Source organism: Salvelinus sp. IW2-2015, linkage group LG18 (assembly GCF_002910315.2).
Source record: "Salvelinus sp. IW2-2015 linkage group LG18, ASM291031v2, whole genome shotgun sequence".
NCBI classification, from domain to species: domain Eukaryota; kingdom Metazoa; phylum Chordata; class Actinopteri; order Salmoniformes; family Salmonidae; genus Salvelinus; species Salvelinus sp. IW2-2015.
In genome coordinates, this window is record NC_036858.1 from 15,513,403 (window position 1) to 15,530,796 (window position 17,394).

The 17,394-nt window shown below is 40.0% G+C and overlaps 1 protein-coding gene across 1 annotated transcript; it reads left to right on the forward strand.

Moving 5' to 3' along the window:
* Window positions 1–5,294: 5,294 nt before the first annotated feature.
* On the forward strand, window positions 5,295–13,767 carry LOC111978589 (scavenger receptor cysteine-rich domain-containing group B protein). The gene is made up of 5 exons (XM_024008710.2): window positions 5,295–5,386; window positions 8,003–8,071; window positions 10,558–10,872; window positions 12,673–12,773; window positions 12,989–13,767. Exons 1-5 carry the CDS (start codon window positions 5,353–5,355, stop codon window positions 13,100–13,102), a joined length of 633 nt encoding a protein of 210 aa, XP_023864478.1. The 5' UTR covers window positions 5,295–5,352; the 3' UTR covers window positions 13,103–13,767.
* Window positions 13,768–17,394: the final 3,627 nt, after the last annotated feature.

The following is a 17,394-nucleotide window of genomic DNA, read 5'->3' on the forward strand; positions in this document are numbered from 1 at the left end:
ATTTACATGGGCATTTAAGACTTTTTCGGTTTTTATTTATAAAAGAAGTTCTCACTTTGAAAATATGAAATATGGTATGTAATCCCTTTTTATATTTAAATAAAAGGCAGTAAAACTGTGCAAAGGGAATCAAGACTTTCACTCGCAGGGCTGAGCAATTAACCAAAAATGTTATTAAACAACTAATTGACAGACGTTGGTTCAATTACTTGAATTCCATTTAGTTATCATTTTTTTGTGAGCCCAAAGCGCTGTTATTGTAGAGAAAAATCCTAATAATTCAGGAGAGAAATCAAGTCAAGAACTATGTGGGACACTGGGCTGAAGGGAGTTGTAGCTTTCATTAAACAAATATTCAACCTAGTTCAGCGCAGACACGTGGTAATTAACTACAATGACCACAATCCATTGCAACATTTTTTTCATCTCAAACAGACAAATCAGAAAGGAAAAGGCTGACCTCTCACCAAAATAAGCCTAATGCTCTTCTATAGGCTTAGTTTGGACCCAAGCGTGTTGCCTGCCTTCCCTCCTTTGGGACAACTACTCCCATTGTTAGGGTCGGAAACACGAGCATCTCCTCATCTTTTTTGATTAAAATTCTAGAATTGTTTATTGTTCGATCTTGCCCCCTGATCACTTCCTGTTGCAATTTTTTGTTGTTTTGATTGCGTTACCACTCTGTCGCTATATTTTGCGATGTTTCAGACCCCTCCAGCGGCTTTTATTTGCCAAAGATATTGCGTCAAATGTAGCCTATTTGTAAGGCTGCCCCCAGCGACTTCCCTGTTTGTGTGTGTGCCTGCTCGGTTGAGCTCAGCTGTGCTACTCCGCAGTCTGCTCCCTCTCCGCGCCTCCGCCTCGTGTGCGCACCAAGCAGCCTTAAAATAAACTAGTCTGCACCTTAAACATTTTCCTTGTTGTTAAATGACACCACAGCTCTCCAAGACATAATTAATAATAATACAAAATAAAATACTAAATTATTTAGTATTTTCTAAAAATGTTATCTGCCTTACTTTTTTTCTATGCTGTATATTTAAATAGGTTGCTTTTTGTTCTACTTCAAATATGATATTTAGGTTGGGTGGGGTTATATCCTGCCTGTTTGACCCTGTCCGGGGGTATCGTCGGACGGGGACACAGTGTCTCCCGACCCCTCCTGTCTCAGCCTCCAGTATTTATGCTGCAGTAGTTTGTGTGTCGGGGGGCTAGGGTCAGTCTGTTATATCTGGAGTATTTCTCCTGTCTTATCCGGTGTGAATTTAAGTATTTATTTATTCTCTCTCTCTCTACTTCTACCTGAGCCCTAGGACCATGCCTCAGGACTACCTGGCCTGATGACTCCTTGCTGTCTCCAGTCCACCTGGCCGTGCTGCTGCTCCAGTTTCAACTGTTATTCCTGCGGCTATGGAACCCTGACCTGTTCACCGGATGTGCTACCTGTCCCAGACCTGCTGTTTTCAACTCTCTAGAGACAGCAGGAGCGGTAGAGCTACTCTGAATGATCGGCTATGAAAAGCCAACTGACATTTACTCCTGAGGTGCTGACCTGTTGCACCCTCAACAACCACTGTGATTATTATTATTTGACCCTGCTGGTCATCTATGAACATTTGAACATATTGGTCATGTTCTGTTATAATCTCCACCCGGCACAGCCAGAAGAGGACTGACCACCCCTCATAGCCTGGTTCCTCTCTAGGTTTCTTCCTAGGGAGTTTTTCCTAGCCACCGTGCTTCTACATCTGCATTGCTTGCTGTTTGGGGTTTTAGGCTGGGTTTCTGTACAGCACTTTGTGACATCAGCTGATGTAAGAAGGGCTTTATAAATACATTTGATTGATTGATTGATCCAGCAATTTTGCGCCCTATAGGCAATATCAAAATGTGCAAAAATAACCTAAAAAATAGGTTAATTTACCAGAGATTCTTCTGTGGCCTATTATGTTAGGCTATCTGTATTACAGGGCTACATGAAATAATAGGCAAGACGTAGTTTGAAGAAAGTCGAGTTGGAGAGACTGTCTCTTCAGCTAAGTTTTATAGCCTAGCTTTTAGAATTGGGACGATTTTCAGACAGAGACAAATATGGGTGATCAATATACATTTTTAGACAATGTAGTAAACTATAGACCAATCATATTTAGGAAGTACATTTCCTTGGAAAGATAACTGCCCCATGGTTCTCCGTCCATAGGCTATAGACTACTCTATTTAATTAAATGTGCACCTGATCTCACACGTAGACTATAGCTACCGAACTTGAAGCAGCAACAATAATAATGACAGGGAACACTTGCACTTTCTCTTGAGCAAGGTCTTGCATATAGGATAGAGCCTACCTTTTAGGAGGACGATTTGCAGGCAGAGACAAATAAATGGGTAATTCATATTTATTGAAAATGAAAAGGCAGAAAGCTTGCTCATCATGGTAGCCTGTGCTTTTCCTTTTCAATATTATGATTTTTTTTTTTATTGCACCTCGACTCACGTTGGTTGATTTTACATGATCAATATTTCTTTACAGACACTGTAAAAAACTATAGTCTAATCATATTCATGTACATTTCCTTGGAAAGATAACTGCCACATGATTCTCCTCCCATGCATAGACACCAGGCAGCCTACGCAAATTTGTAATTCATAACATATCATCCTAAATGGTGTTTCTCGGATTTACGTACAGAATATTACGAACTGCTCTGAGACCAGGTTTGCGAGACCACACATACTGTATAATAGGTACACTTGATCTTGCATGCCCGACTAGGAGAGGAGAGGTAGGCTACTGAACTTGAAGCAGTGAATTCTGAGTGTGTGAATAATGTGACAGATTTGATTTTAATACAATAGATAGGCCTAGGCTAAAGCATACAAAGAGCATTTCCCAATAATTTGCTAAATATTTTCATCCCAAAGTTTCCAGCCCTCTAGACTGAATGACAGCATAAGCATAATTGTTTTAGGTTTTTTTGCCAACTTGAAGCGCTTCCTACTGGGCATCACGGTCGTGTCGCCGGCGATAACAAACCTGGGGGGAAAAAAATTCTCACAGGATAGCAGCCTACATCTTTTGAAAAAAGGTGCTACCTAAAAGGGTTCTTTGGCTGTCCAAATAGGATAACCCTTTGAATAACCATTTTTTGTTTGTTTGGACCATGATAGATCCTTAGTGATGTGGACACTGAGTAACTTGAAGCTCTCGACCCGCTCCACTAAAGCCCTGTCAATGTGAATGGGGGCATGCTCGGCCCTCAGTTTCCCACAGTCCACGATCAGCTCCTTTGTCTTGCTGACGTTGAGAGAGAGGTTGTTGTCCTGGCACCACACTGCCAGGTCTCTGACCTCCTCCTTATAAGCTGTCTCATCGTCGTTGGTAATCAGGTCTACCGTACCACCGTCCTGTCGTCTGCAAACTTAATGATGGTGTTGGAGTCGTGCGCTGCCAAGCAGTCGTGTGTGAACAGGGAGTACAGGAAGGGACTAAGCATACACCCCTGAGGGGACCCCATGTTGAGGGTCAGCGTGGCAGATGTGTTGTTGCCTACCCTTACCACTTTGTCACACCTGGACTACTGCCCAGTTAAATTATCAAAATATAAAAAATCTTTAAATACAATAATTGTTATTGATGAGATTTATATTTTATTTTTTCTGTCTCCCTGATATCCCTTTCCACCCTGTTTCATAGCTGCGGGAAGGATGTTTTAGATAGGGAGTGCTGTCAACAGGGTGGGTTTCTCAGGGGGTGCTGCAGCACCCCTACCTCCCGTGGCTATGCCCTGTATGCAGAGCGGCAACAGAATTAAAATAAAAACATGTCTTAACCTTTTTGTAGTTAATAAATCCAATATTGAAACGTTATAACTATAGTAACCGTATCGTGCATTGAAAAGATGAATCAATTTTTCTCGAATAAAAAAAAATCTCTCCTTAATTTCTGAATCACGATTGTAATGTCAGTCGGCTAATAGACTATGCTTCGGACGGGGAGGGGCCTACACACACGCACACACACACACACACACACTGGCAAAGATTTTCAGCTGGCAGGCAGGCAGACACTGGAATAAGTTTCTGAGTGACAGAGTGAGGGCTTTAAATAGGTGCTTTGTTGCATTTTTTTGTAGGACTGGAAAAAAATGCTGGAATGTACAATAACGTCATTACCTGGTTCCCATGCTTTTAAAATGCTGGTTCCATTCATGGTTCTGATTCTGTTCGTCGAAAAACTTTATTTTCAATTTTCGGTTGTTCCCTGAACTGGTTCCAACCCCTGCTTTACAAACTCACTTCAAGCTACTTTTTCCACAGCCTCAGGTCAAAGAAATTATTTCTAAAATAACTCTGTGCTTCAGTCCATGTCTTCCGCAGGTTCACCAGGTGATACTGACACTGCTAATTGTTTGGACTTGCATAGAGGTGCTTGGACAAGGATGTTTTTGTGGAAGGAAGGATTGTGGTTGTAAAAAGTAAATTGTTTGGTTCGGTGAGATTTAGAAAAAAACTCTAACCTTGTAAAAGGGCAATGAATAACACTCTCCACTGCATGACTATAGAAAGTCTTCCTCCTATACACAAATACACATACAGTGCCCAGTGACTAGTGCTGAGCGATTAAAGCTTTTTGAGGTTAGTTTCAGTTAGATTATTTTTTTTAAATCACAGTTTTAGATTTTGGTATCGATAATTTACTTTAACATTAAACGCATTATGAAATATTGACATTACAATGATTTTAGGAAATTCCAAAGACAAAAATAGTGAACATTCAATTGCCAAAACATTGAAAATATTCCATTGTCTCTGTTAGGTCCACATTGGTAGACATCAATAGAAAAATCTGAAATCATTATGAAATACTACAATATATCAGTTGTGTATATTACTTTGATTACTTTATTATTTTTCATTCCTTAAAGTACTCATCTCTGCTCAAGCAGTAGCAGACAGACCATGTGCTCCCAATACTGTACTGTCTTTAGTCATCCTATTTACCTAGCCTGCCTAAGTATGCTGCAGAGCTGTCTGACAAAATCAGTTTACTTGTTCTTCAAAATAGATAAGGAATACTTTCACAAACTGTCTGTCCCTTTCGTTGTTGTGTTGTACATTCCTCTCTCGTGTGATCTATGTGGTCAGTCCGTCTGTGTATCTAACCAACCGTACCCTGCACGGAAGTGTATCCATCCAGAGAACTGTATAGACTTCTTTGGAAAGTAAACAATAACAAAACTAATTTAGAACACGAGGCTCCACTCTTACATCCAGCTAGTTGTTCCTTATTATGGAAGTCATTGTCATAGTGTGTGTTCTCTCTTTGTGTCATAGGGTAAACAGTCTACCATCATGCAGTGGATGTTATCCCTAGTGCTGTTCTCAGGTCAGTGTCTTTATTCAATGTCTACTCACTATCATCAAGCGTGAGGCGCAAAACCAGGGGTTAAAAGGGCCGTCAAAATTAATTTTGTCCTGTGTTTATTTAAATCATTATTGTACAACAGCTGAATGAAAGGAACACTACCAAGGTCTGAAAGAAATGGATCAGTGTTATTTCCTGATAGTTGCTGGTTGAAAATACAATCTACACCGGACCTTGTAAATCAGCAGGTTTTACATGGGTGGAGTTTCGGCTTGCCTGGTGAAATCACTATTGAAATAAATGTATTAGGTTGTAATCTTTCACATGACTGGGAATACAGATATGCATCTATTGGTCACAAATATATATATATTTTTTTAAAGGTAGGGTTGTGGATTAAAAAAAAGAAAAGTCAGTACCTGGTGTGACCACCATTTGCCTCATGCAGGGTGACACATCTCCTTCGCATAGAGTTGATCAGGCTGTTGATTGTGGCCTGTGGAATGTTGTCCCACTCCTCTTCAATGGCTGTGCGAAGTTGCTGGATATTGGCAGGAACTGGAACACGCTGTCAAACTCAAGTAGTTTTTTACTGGGTGACTTTCACTTTTACTTGAGTCATTTTCTATTAAGGTATCTTTACTTTTACTCCACCACTGAGTAAAAGTAAAGATACCTTCATAGAAAATGACTCAAGTAAAAGTGAAAGTCACCCAGTTTTTGTTTATTACGGATAGCCAAGGGCACCCTCCAACACTCAGACATCTTTTCAAACTAAGCATGTGTGTTTAGTGAGTCCGCCATAGAGGCAGTAGGAATGACCTGGGATTTTCCCTTGATAAGTGCATGAATTTGACCATTTTCCTGTCCTGCTATGCATTCAAAGTGTAACAAGTATTTTTGGCTATCAAGGAACATGTTTCGAGTCAAAAGTACATAATTTTATTTAGGAATGTAGTGAAGTAAAAGTTGTCAAAAATATAAATAGTAAAGTATAGATACCCCCAAAAAATACTTAAGTAGTACTTTAAAGTATTTTTACTTAAGTACTTTACACCACTGCAGTAAGGTACTTATTTGTTACCCAGAAATGGTTTGATACTGAGATAAAAATGGCTGCCCTGGGTCTTTAAAGAGAATTGTTCAAGACAATTTTCCACCTTAGGAGTTTGGCTGTGGATTATCCTGTTCAAAGCAGGAACCAGAATTATTTCCCAATCGTTCCGTTCCGAACAGACCTGATATTTTTTCTATTCCGAAGCCTAAAAAATGTCCAGACCAGAGTAGTAACTCCCCCTGCCAGCATCACAACCAAAGTGTTAGGGGCAACAGTGAAATGTAAAAAAAAAATAATGAAGTAAAATCTCCTTTAAATAACGTCAACCTCAGTTGCCCCCATCACTCCCATAGATGTTTAGCTAGCGGTGGATGAACTTAGCTTAAGTTTGTAGTGGCTGTTTACAGAAAACCAAACCATACAGTTTCTCCTGGCTCATAGACTTCTTTCAGGATGAGGAACCATCGAACAATACGTTTGCCCTTTAAAGGCAATTGCAGAATTGAAGCTGAACACAGGCAGATAGTTTAGTAGACTCCGGAATTTTTTTGTGGACTATCCAAAATTAAGAACTATAGTTACGAGAGGTTGCTTAAAAGCTGCAGTCTGTGATCAGTATAAGCACAAAGATCAAAATTGCAGATTTTCTTAAATTATACATCTAACAATGCAATGTTTATAATGTTGAAGAAATCCCATTAAAGCAGATGGAAGGTTTTTCGGAGCACAAAAAAATGTAATAGTTCAAGCAACAGAGACCATCTTCCTGAATGTTGAAAATAAAATGTGTGTGCTTGCTACAGCAGTCTTCATTTTTATTGGTAGTGGGAGAAGTAGTTATAGTTTATTTTATTCCAGTAACAGTACACTCTTAGCACCTATTTTTCTATCTAGAACCAAAAGGGGTTATTCTGCTGTCCCATAGGAGAACTCTTTGAAGAACCACTTTTGGTTCCAGGTAGAACCCTTTCCACAGAGGGTTCTACATGGAACCCAAAAGAGTTATACCTGGAACCAAAAGTAGTTCTCCTATAGGGACAGTCGTAGAACCCTTTTGGAACCCTTTTTTCTGTGTAGTGGTGACTGTAGAAATAGTAGTACTGATTGTAGTAGTACAGCATCAGTAATGTACTGTGATGGTAGTAGTAGTGACTGTACTGGAAGTAGAGACTGTACTGTCCGAAGTACAGTAATATTGACTTTCTAATGTTTTATTGAGCTCCCCCAGTATTTTGGTTCGAACAGTCGGAAGATTCGGTGTGAACAGTGGATTCACTCCACAGCGACCCCAGCGTTAAGCTGAGCGCAACTGCAGATCTGAGTCACATGGCATCATTGTAAATGACGTCACACCGCTTCCCCCTATATTGGCAATTAACAAGGCTCGAACTCGGGACCTCTGCCTCGCAACCAGTCGTGACCACCCTCCTGAAGCGTCTCTACCCGTTGCTATATTGATTGCGTAAGGGGAGAACACTTCACGAGTGAGTTTCACAGATCCCAATCTGCTTCACATGCTTATGTAGAGGGATAAATTATGAAAAGGGTATTCTGATTTTGATTCACTTTTTCTACTCTAGTGACAGACGTAACAGAACCATTAAACGGACCCATGACGGCTGCCCCGACACCTGTTATGACAACAAGAGGTAATAATGCCGCACCCCATGTGATATGATAAATAGACCTACAGTACAGTACCTTATAGGGGACAGTGGGGAATGTTGAGCCATCTTTTACATTTAGGATCATTACGTCAAGGAAATAGAGTATTCTTTCTAACAAATATATCAACAGATACTGTGCCCTATGTAATTATTGGGAGAGTGAAGCATTTAAAAAACATTTTTTTGTCTCTATACTTCAAAACGTTGGATTTGAAATCAAAAAATGATTATGAGGTTAAAGTGCAGACTGTCAACTTTAATTTTAGGGTATTTTCATCATATCGGGTGAACCGTTTAGAAATGACAACACTTTTTGTACATAGTCCCTTCATTTTAGGGGAATAAAGGTATTGGGACAAATTCACTTATAATGTAATAAAGTAGTAAAAAGTTAAGTATTTGGTCCCATATACATAGCGGTTCACACGATATGGATGAAAATACCCTCAAATTAAAGCTGAAAATCTGCACTTTAACCTCAATCATTGTTTGATTTCGAATCCAAACTTTTGGAGTATAGAGCCAAAAGAAGAAAAAAAGTGTTCCCTGTCCCATCTCGAGTTCATATGCATGATATTTTTCTAAAATACTATGCAATTACTGACAAAATGTAATCATCATTTGTATGGGGTATGTTCAGCCTTTGGCTCAACTTGCCCTGGCCAAAATGGCACAATTTACCCCAAAGCAAAACATTTATTATATTAGCCCACACAACTACAAGGATTAGGGTTGCATAGTTACCAGGTAATTTACCAAAGTTACCGGAATCTTCAGTAATGTTGGTAATTACCAGAAAATCTAAGGCAATCTATCATAACTTTGGTAATATAGTTTTTTTTTTTAAAGTATTCATATATAGTATTAATTTATTATATATGTGTCCACATTGTCCATGAGTTTCTAGTGGATAAACATTATGGTTCAAGAGAAAATAGCCTAAAAATGATTACATCAAATCCTTGAAAGATACCAAAATTCTGGTAGTTTACTGGTAAACTTTGGAGGTTTCCAGTATTATACCCTCCCTTTGCAACCCTAACAATGATGCACTTTCATGCTAGGTTTAGGACCTCGTATTGTAGCTTATAGAGAAACCAAATAATGTATAAACAGTCTTAAAACTATCTACTTAGGTTTAGAGACAAGCACTCAAACACATTCACTTGACATGTGAAAATCTGTTTTTTGGACCAAACTTCCTACATTTTTTCATGTGGTTTCTTCCTTCACAGACTCCATGAAATGATGGCCTCTTCCTAAATATTTGGTCACATGATTCATTTTGTGTATGGTTTCCTAGAAACAAGGGTTGGCTCAACTAACACTTTGACACGATTTACCCCACTCTCTCCTACTGCTTGCAGCTGAATCAGAGCCCTCTCCCCTACTTTTAGTTAGTGATGGGAAGTTTGGGTCTTTATACTGACTCTGATCTTTTCAATTTTTCAAAATAATTAATCTATAGACTCGTTCCTTTGATTCAATAATACCCAGAGGCCAAACCATGCAGGACCCCTACCAGCGAACAACGAACTGAAAACTCAAAAGAATGATGATTCTACAAGACTCTCGTTCTCTCTGTCATTTGTGACTGAGACTAATGAGTGGGCTTCAAAACAATGTACATTTCTGATTGCTAGGTATACAAATAAGATTATTTCTTGATACCTTTAAAACAAGGTTTAGTTGCAGTCGCAACCGTACTAGATTGTGAAAGACGCGTCTTGGCAGAATGCAATTGCTTGGCTCCCATAGGGAGATTAGCAGATCATCATTAATATTAACTGCAGCGACCCCCAAACAATTCGTTCTCGAGTTTGTTGAGCAGAAGCAGGCTGTGTAATGTTTGGTTCTACACAGCAGTGTCCATCGATAACCTTCAATTATCAATTCATTGCACACATTTTTACACCATGCAATCAATTATCAGTTCTAAACATGTCTTTTTCCTTCTCTAAACTGTCTGCATGATCTATTTTCCTGCGCGCACATACTGTATGATAGACAGTTGGTGGTCAGAGCATGGTCTCCAGAGCCGCTGAGTCAGAGGAGCGCATATCCATCCTGCTGAATAATATATAAGCCTGCTGAAGAATATATCAAGCCTGCTGAAGAATTAATTGGGGCCAGCAGGTCAAATTTAACGACTAAAATGAATGAGTTACCCGTAAAAACTAACCATGACTCGAGTCAGTGAAAAGAGTTGTTCAAAAAGAACAAATCGTTCTCAAACTGCACATCACTACTTTCAGCGAGCGTGAAATAAACACCCCAGAAGCTAATTGGTAGGCCAACAGCTTTTTTAAGACATTGGGATACTTACTTATTATTCATAATGATGTACTACTTTATTTTCTATTTATAGATTGTGCAACAGCATATTTTTGCTATCAAGCACACCATGAAGACTTTCTTCTTCTCTATTTTGACATGTACCCATCTGTCAATCTCTCGGTCTTCTCCAGAGATGCCCACCATCCGCGTGGTGAACGGCAACAACCGCTGCCAGGGCCGTGTGGAGGTGTTCCACATCAACCAGTGGGGCACGGTGTGTGATGACTTTTGGGACCTTCAAGATGCCCTGGTGGTGTGTAGGCAGCTGGGCTGTGGTCCCGCCATCTCAGCCAATCCTATGGCCTACTTCGGATCCGGCTCGGGCCCTATCCTCCTAGATGATGTAGACTGCAAGGGAAGCGAGATAGATCTCACAAACTGCTCCCACTTAGGCTGGGGAATGCACAACTGTAACCATAATGAGGACGCTGGAGTCATCTGCACAGGTAAGGGATTTGATTCTAAGGAGTTGTGCGCTTTTACTTATCAATGGGAACGTGTATAAATATTTCGGAATTCAGATATGACGTCATTGTTTAAGCAGCGCTACCAAACCGTGCAAATACATCCGCCAAACACCGGCTTCGAGAGCATTAGCACTTTTATACAACGGGTTACCAACTTATTCAAATAATAATTGACATTTTCATTAAAAACGTTATTTTATTAATTTATTCATACTGTAGCGACCCGCACAGACAGCTGTGTGTTATGTGTTAGGCTAGGAGGTGGTTGTGTTGTACTGACCAGTGCCCAGTGTTCGCGGGGTCCGACATGTCAATCAACCTGCTATCTGCCAATCACGGGAATGCCTGGAATGTTCTGATGCCGGGCATCCTGGCGGTTGGCGGAGTGGCGTGGAGGGGGTTGGGCAGGGGGATGGAGCATGGGAGGTTAAGACCCGGTTTGGCCTTTGTTCTCTCTCTTTTTACGTCTGGGCTTCACAAGAGAAGGTCACGATTGGCTTGTGGGTTATCTGTCATTTATTTGGCGTGGGCTACGGCCAAACAGTAGCCTGTGTAAAGTTGGTTTAATAAACCGTCGATTCGCAAACTCAATCCTATGTCTGGACAATTGTTCATTTATGATCTAGTCAGGTCATTACAATACTATTTTATCCTTGCACAAGATAGTCCCGACAAATCTAGCGTTGCTAGAGACGCGACCCAGTCGTTCAGTCTTTTTATTCTGTATCTACGGACGCGACCCAGTCGTTCGTTCTAAATGTTCCATTGCTATATTGGCTGGAAACGTTCTTATCCCTTGCTTGCTACAGTAGCTAGCCAACTACGGCTAATTTAGTCATTTCAAAAAGTGCAGCCAGAATATCAGCAAAGTAGCTACATTTGTTTAAGCTGTTTTCTAGTAACATTTATTTGGATACATGCATAACAATGAGCTAATGAGGCGCGATTTCGCCTGGTATAGAACATGTGCTCACTCCAGGACACTGCTGTTCAGAGGAGCTACCAACAACACAGCTACAGTAAAACAATCCCTTCAAACTGAAGCTGTAAAGATAGAAAATTAGCTGCGTTACGTTTGACCTTTTTTCCATAGATTTCTTTTTTTATTTAACCATAAAAATGAAGCAAGCTGATTCATGATCTCGACTGGCTGAGAAACGCTGCCTGCCAGCAAGGTTTATACAAATCTCCACTGTTGAAAAAAAAAAAAAAATCTGTCTAAAATAAATGTGAGGTAAATCGGCATTTTGACGTCATAGATTTAGACAGCGGTAAACTTGTGCAATAGACACCGGCTGGAATGCGGTTTTAACCAATCAGCATTTAGGATTAGACCCACACGTTGTATAATACGTCAATAAATCAGCAATCTTTTTTTTCGGTTTTTCAAATTGCCGGCGTATTTGAGATAGAATAGGGATCGTGTATGCTGTACTAATGATACTTTTTTTTAAAGGAGTAATTGAGTGCAATGTACAATAGGTGAACTTAGCAAACTAGGCATTTGTGGCAAGTGATTGCTTTGACACCAGAGATTGCTTTAAAATAGCTGTATATTTTGATTGGTAGAATATACACTATATACACAAAAGTATGTGGACACCCCTTCAAATTAGTGGATTCGGCTATTTCATGTGGCTGAAATAGCCGAATCCACTAATTTGAAGGGGTGTCCACATGTGTTTGTGGACCACTCTTTCTTTGGTTACCACTGATATATTCAGCCTTTTCCCCAGATAAATAGCGTGATGTTCTACCATCTGTGCTGTCTATTGATAGAGCACCCCACTAAGACGATACAGATGGTGAGAGTGGAGCTGACCCCTGATTCACCTACGAACTTCAGTGATCCTGCCGTGAGTGAGGCCATTTTGCAGCAGGTGAGTCTCACCCTCTACTCAACTGTATATTGGGCTTTCTCAACCGGCAAACTCCGGTCCCAGCAGGAACAGACCCAAAGTCCAATGCAATTCTTTACAAACATATTTCAGTTTTAAAACACAGTCATGGAGATCAATTAAGAGTAGAACTAAGAGTACATTATGGAACCCTACAATATTATAAAATATATTCAGTAAATGACTCTGCTTTTCAGATAAAAGCCCAACTGAGAGCTCAGGGGATGTCTGACGACATTAAACTGAGTTGGAAAGTGCAGCCTGATGAAGAAATTTTCCACAAGAAGGAGAAGGGAAAGAGTCCGAAATAGAGGAAGAGGTCAGAACTTTAAATACACATAGGCAAATATACACAGTTTACAAACCATTAAGAACACCTTCCTAATATTAAGGTTTTATGCACTATATTCATTGATTCAAATGTTTTTCTATTACCTATAGTAACTGCTATAATGCTTGATATTGAACGATAATGCTTCCTATTGCATTTCTTTATATAACCATAAGATTTTTTTTGCTTTAATACAGAAAAAACTAGTTTTATTGTAAATGTGTGATGTACAGTTCAATAATTTAAATACAATGTTTAAAGGACACAGGACTATTTTTATCTATAATTTACCCTATAATGAATAACTTTAATTAGCATGGAGCCTTACTTTGAGGCAGGTAGCCTAGAGGTTAGAGCATTGGGCCAGTAACTGAAAGGTTGGTGAATCGAATCCCCGAGCTGACAAGGTAAAAATCTGTCGTTCTGCCCCTGAACAAGGCAGTTAACCCACTGTTCCTAGGCTGTCATTGTAAATAAGAATTTGTTCTTAACTGACTTGCCTAGTTAAATAAAGGTTACATTTTTAAAAATAATTACTTGAAATATGGGTATACAGTTGAAGTCGGAAGTTTACATACACTTAGGTTGGAGTCATTAAAACTTGTTTTTCAACCACTCCACAAATTTCTTGATAACAAACTATAGTTTTGGCAAGTCGGTTAGGACATCTACTTTGTGCGTGACAAGTAATCTTTCCTACAATTGCTAACAGACAGATTTTTTCACTTATAATTGTATCTGTATCACAATTCCAGTGGGTCAAAAGTTTACATACACTAAGTTGACTGTGCCTTTAAACAGCTTGTAAAATGATGTCATGGCTTTAGAAGCTTCTGATAGGCTAATTGACATAATTGGAGGTGTACCTGTGGATGTATTTCAAGGCCTACCTTCAAACTCAGTGCCTCTTTGCTTGACATCGTGGGAAAATCAAAAGAAAATCAGCCAAGACCTCAGAAAACATTATTGTAGACCTCCACAAGTCTGGTTCATCCTTGGGAGCAATTTCCAAACGCCTGAAGGTCCACGTTCATCTGTACAAACAATAGTACACAAGTATAAACACCATGGGACCCCGCAGCCGTCATACCTCTCAGGAAGAGACGTGTTCTGTCCCCAAGAGATGAACGTACTTTGGTACGAAACGTGTAAATCAATACCAGAACAACAGCAAAGGACCTTGTGAAGATGGAGGAAACAGGTACAAAAACATCTATATCCACAGTAAAACAAGTCCTATATCGACATAACCTGAAAGGCCGCTCAGCAAGGAAGAAGCCACTGCTCCAAAACCGGCATAAAAAAGCCAGACCGGTTTGCAACTGTACATGGGGCAAAGATCGTACTTTTTGGAGAAATGTCCTCTGTTCTGATGAAACAAAAATATAACTGTTTGAACATAATGACCATCGTTATGTTTGGAGGAAAAGGGGGAGGCTTGCAAGCTGAAGAACACCATCCCAACCATGAAGCACGGGGGTGGCAGCATCATGTTGTGGGGGTGCTTTGCTGCAGGAGGGACTGGTGCACTTCACAAAATAGATGGCATCATGAGTAAGTAAACATATTGAAGCAACATCTCAAGACATCAGTCAGGAAGCTAAAGATAGGTCACAAATGGGCAATGACCCAAGCATACTTCCAAAGTTGTGGCAAAATGGCTTAAGGACAACAAAGTCAAAGTATTGGAGTGGCCATCACAAAGCCCTAACCTCAATCCTATAAAAAATTTGTGGGCAGAACTGAAAAAGTGTGTGTAAGCAAGGAGGCCTACAAACCTGACTCAGTTATCAGTTACACCAGGAATGGGCCAAAATTCACCCAACTTAGTTGTGGGAAGCTTGTGGGAGGCTACCCGAAATGTTTGACCCAAGTTAAACAATTTAAAACCTCTTAGTGCACGGATCCCGTTACCGGGATCAAAATCGACAACATCCGGTGAAGCTGGAGCGCGCCAAATTCAAATGACAAAATTGTAATATTAAACATTCATGAACATACAAGTGTCCTACATCATTTAAAAGCTTAACTTCTTGTTAATCCAACCGCGTTGTCTGATGATTTCAAAAAGGCTTTACGGCGAAAGCATACCATGCGATTATCTGAGGGCAGCGCCCCACATACAAAACATTAAAAGACATTTTCCGAACCAGCAGAGGCGTCACAAAAATCAGAAATAGCAATAAAATAAATCACTTACCTTTGAAGATCTTTCTCTGTTTGCAATCCCATGGGTCCCAGCTACACAACTAATGGTTGTTTTGTTCGATAAAGTCCTTCTTTATATCCCAAAAAAGTCAGTTTCGTCAAGTCAATTCACCCGTTCAACATGCAAAGGAATCTGAAAAGTTACCAATAAACTTTGTCCAAACAAGTCAAACAACATTTCTAATCAATCCTCAGGTACCCTAATATGTAAATAAACTATACAATTTAAGACGGAATGTAGTATGTTCAATACCGGAGATAAATAACGAGGTACGCGCCCTCATCCACGCGCACCACAAGACTAGTCAAAATGAGAGCCACTTTGAAAAACTACAACTACTAATTCATTTTTCAAAAAACAAGCCTGAAACCCTTTCTAAAGACTGTTGACATCTAGTGGAAGCCATAGGAACTGCAATCCGGGAGCTATTTATTTGTATATCTCATAGACAAGCGCTGAAATGGACTGTGACCTCCCCCCCCAAAAAATTGGGGGTTGGATTTTCTCCTGCCATATCAGTTCTGTTATACTCAGATTAAAAAATAAAATAAAATAAAAAAAACAGTTTTAGAAACTTCAGTGTGTTATCTATCCAATGCTACCAATTATATGCATATCCTATCCTCTGGGCCTGAGTAACAGGCTGTTTACTTTGGGCACGTCATTTATCCGAACCTCCGAACACTGCCCCTTACACTCAATTAGTATTTGGTAGCATTGGGCTATGTAAACTTCTGACCCACTGGGAATGTGATGAAAGAAATAAAAGCTGAAATAAATCATTCTCTACTATTATTCTGACATTTCACATTCTTAAAATAAAGTGGTGATCCTAACTGACCTAAGACAGGGAATCTTTACTTGGATTAAATGTCAGGAATTGTGAAAAACTGGGTTTAAATCTATTTGGCTAAGGTTTATGTAAACTGACTTCAACTGTAAGTGGTGGCTCCACTTGGTGAGATAGAAGTAACGATGAGAAAGACAGGGACAAACTTGCACAAATTTATCAAGTAAAACGTGGTCATTCTTTGAACTTACATTTCTATTTGAGGCATACCTCATAGCTTTTTCTCATTGCTTACAGTGTCTGTATATTTCTCATGCAAAGTGAGAATTCAGGTTTAAGCATTATTGCACCCTATACCCTTCTCACAATACCTTAGGGCCTGATTCAATCAGATCCACATAGCTGATAATTTGACGGTGTGGGAGGTTGAACTGCAGTAGAGCTGTCAAATCCACAAGCGGCTCCCGGCATTATACCTAAAGTGGACAATGCCATAATCCGATGGAGTGCCACTTCCAACACCGTCAAAATTACATCTGGGACCTTCACCACCAGGTGGTGTAGGCAGCTGGGCTGTTGATCCACCCTCTCGACCAAGACTCAGGCCTACTTCGACCCTGATCCTTCTAGACAACGTGGTTTTGCAAGGCAAGTGAGGTATATCTCACAAACTGCCCTCACTCAAGCTGGGGGAAAGCCCAACTGTGGCCACGACAAGGACGCTAGAGTCAACTGCACCACACGTAAGTCTGGGGCTCTGATTCAGGTTTTATGTAGACCCATCACAAGAGGGTTCTAAGTAGGAACCTTTTTGGTGCTACTTAGAACCAATTTTGGAACTATAGGAGGGTTATTAGTTTTATCCCTGTAGTGCAGCGGTGTCAAACCAAAGATTTAAATAAACCCAACTACCTACTTTGGCAAATAACAGTAGTGTTTTTGCTTTCAGCAAGCAAACTAATAAGTCACAAGTATGTCGGATAATAGCCCACTGATAGCATGACGGTTTACCCGTTTGTGTTGCCAATAGGTAAAGATAGTGTTACAGCTCTTTCCCCCCACTAAGACTCCTGTGGAGAGTAAAGAGATTGTAATTTTCCTTGTGCGTGCTTTCTCGTTTCCCATTGTCTAGGAAGTCTATTGGTGGTGGGGTAGGTTTCTCAAAAGCAACTGAAATCACAAAAAGTGTCTGGAAGCTTCTATAACATGCCATTTACAAGAAATGTGGTTCGATTTTTCATACAAATCCATTAAATGTTAATATGAGATAAGC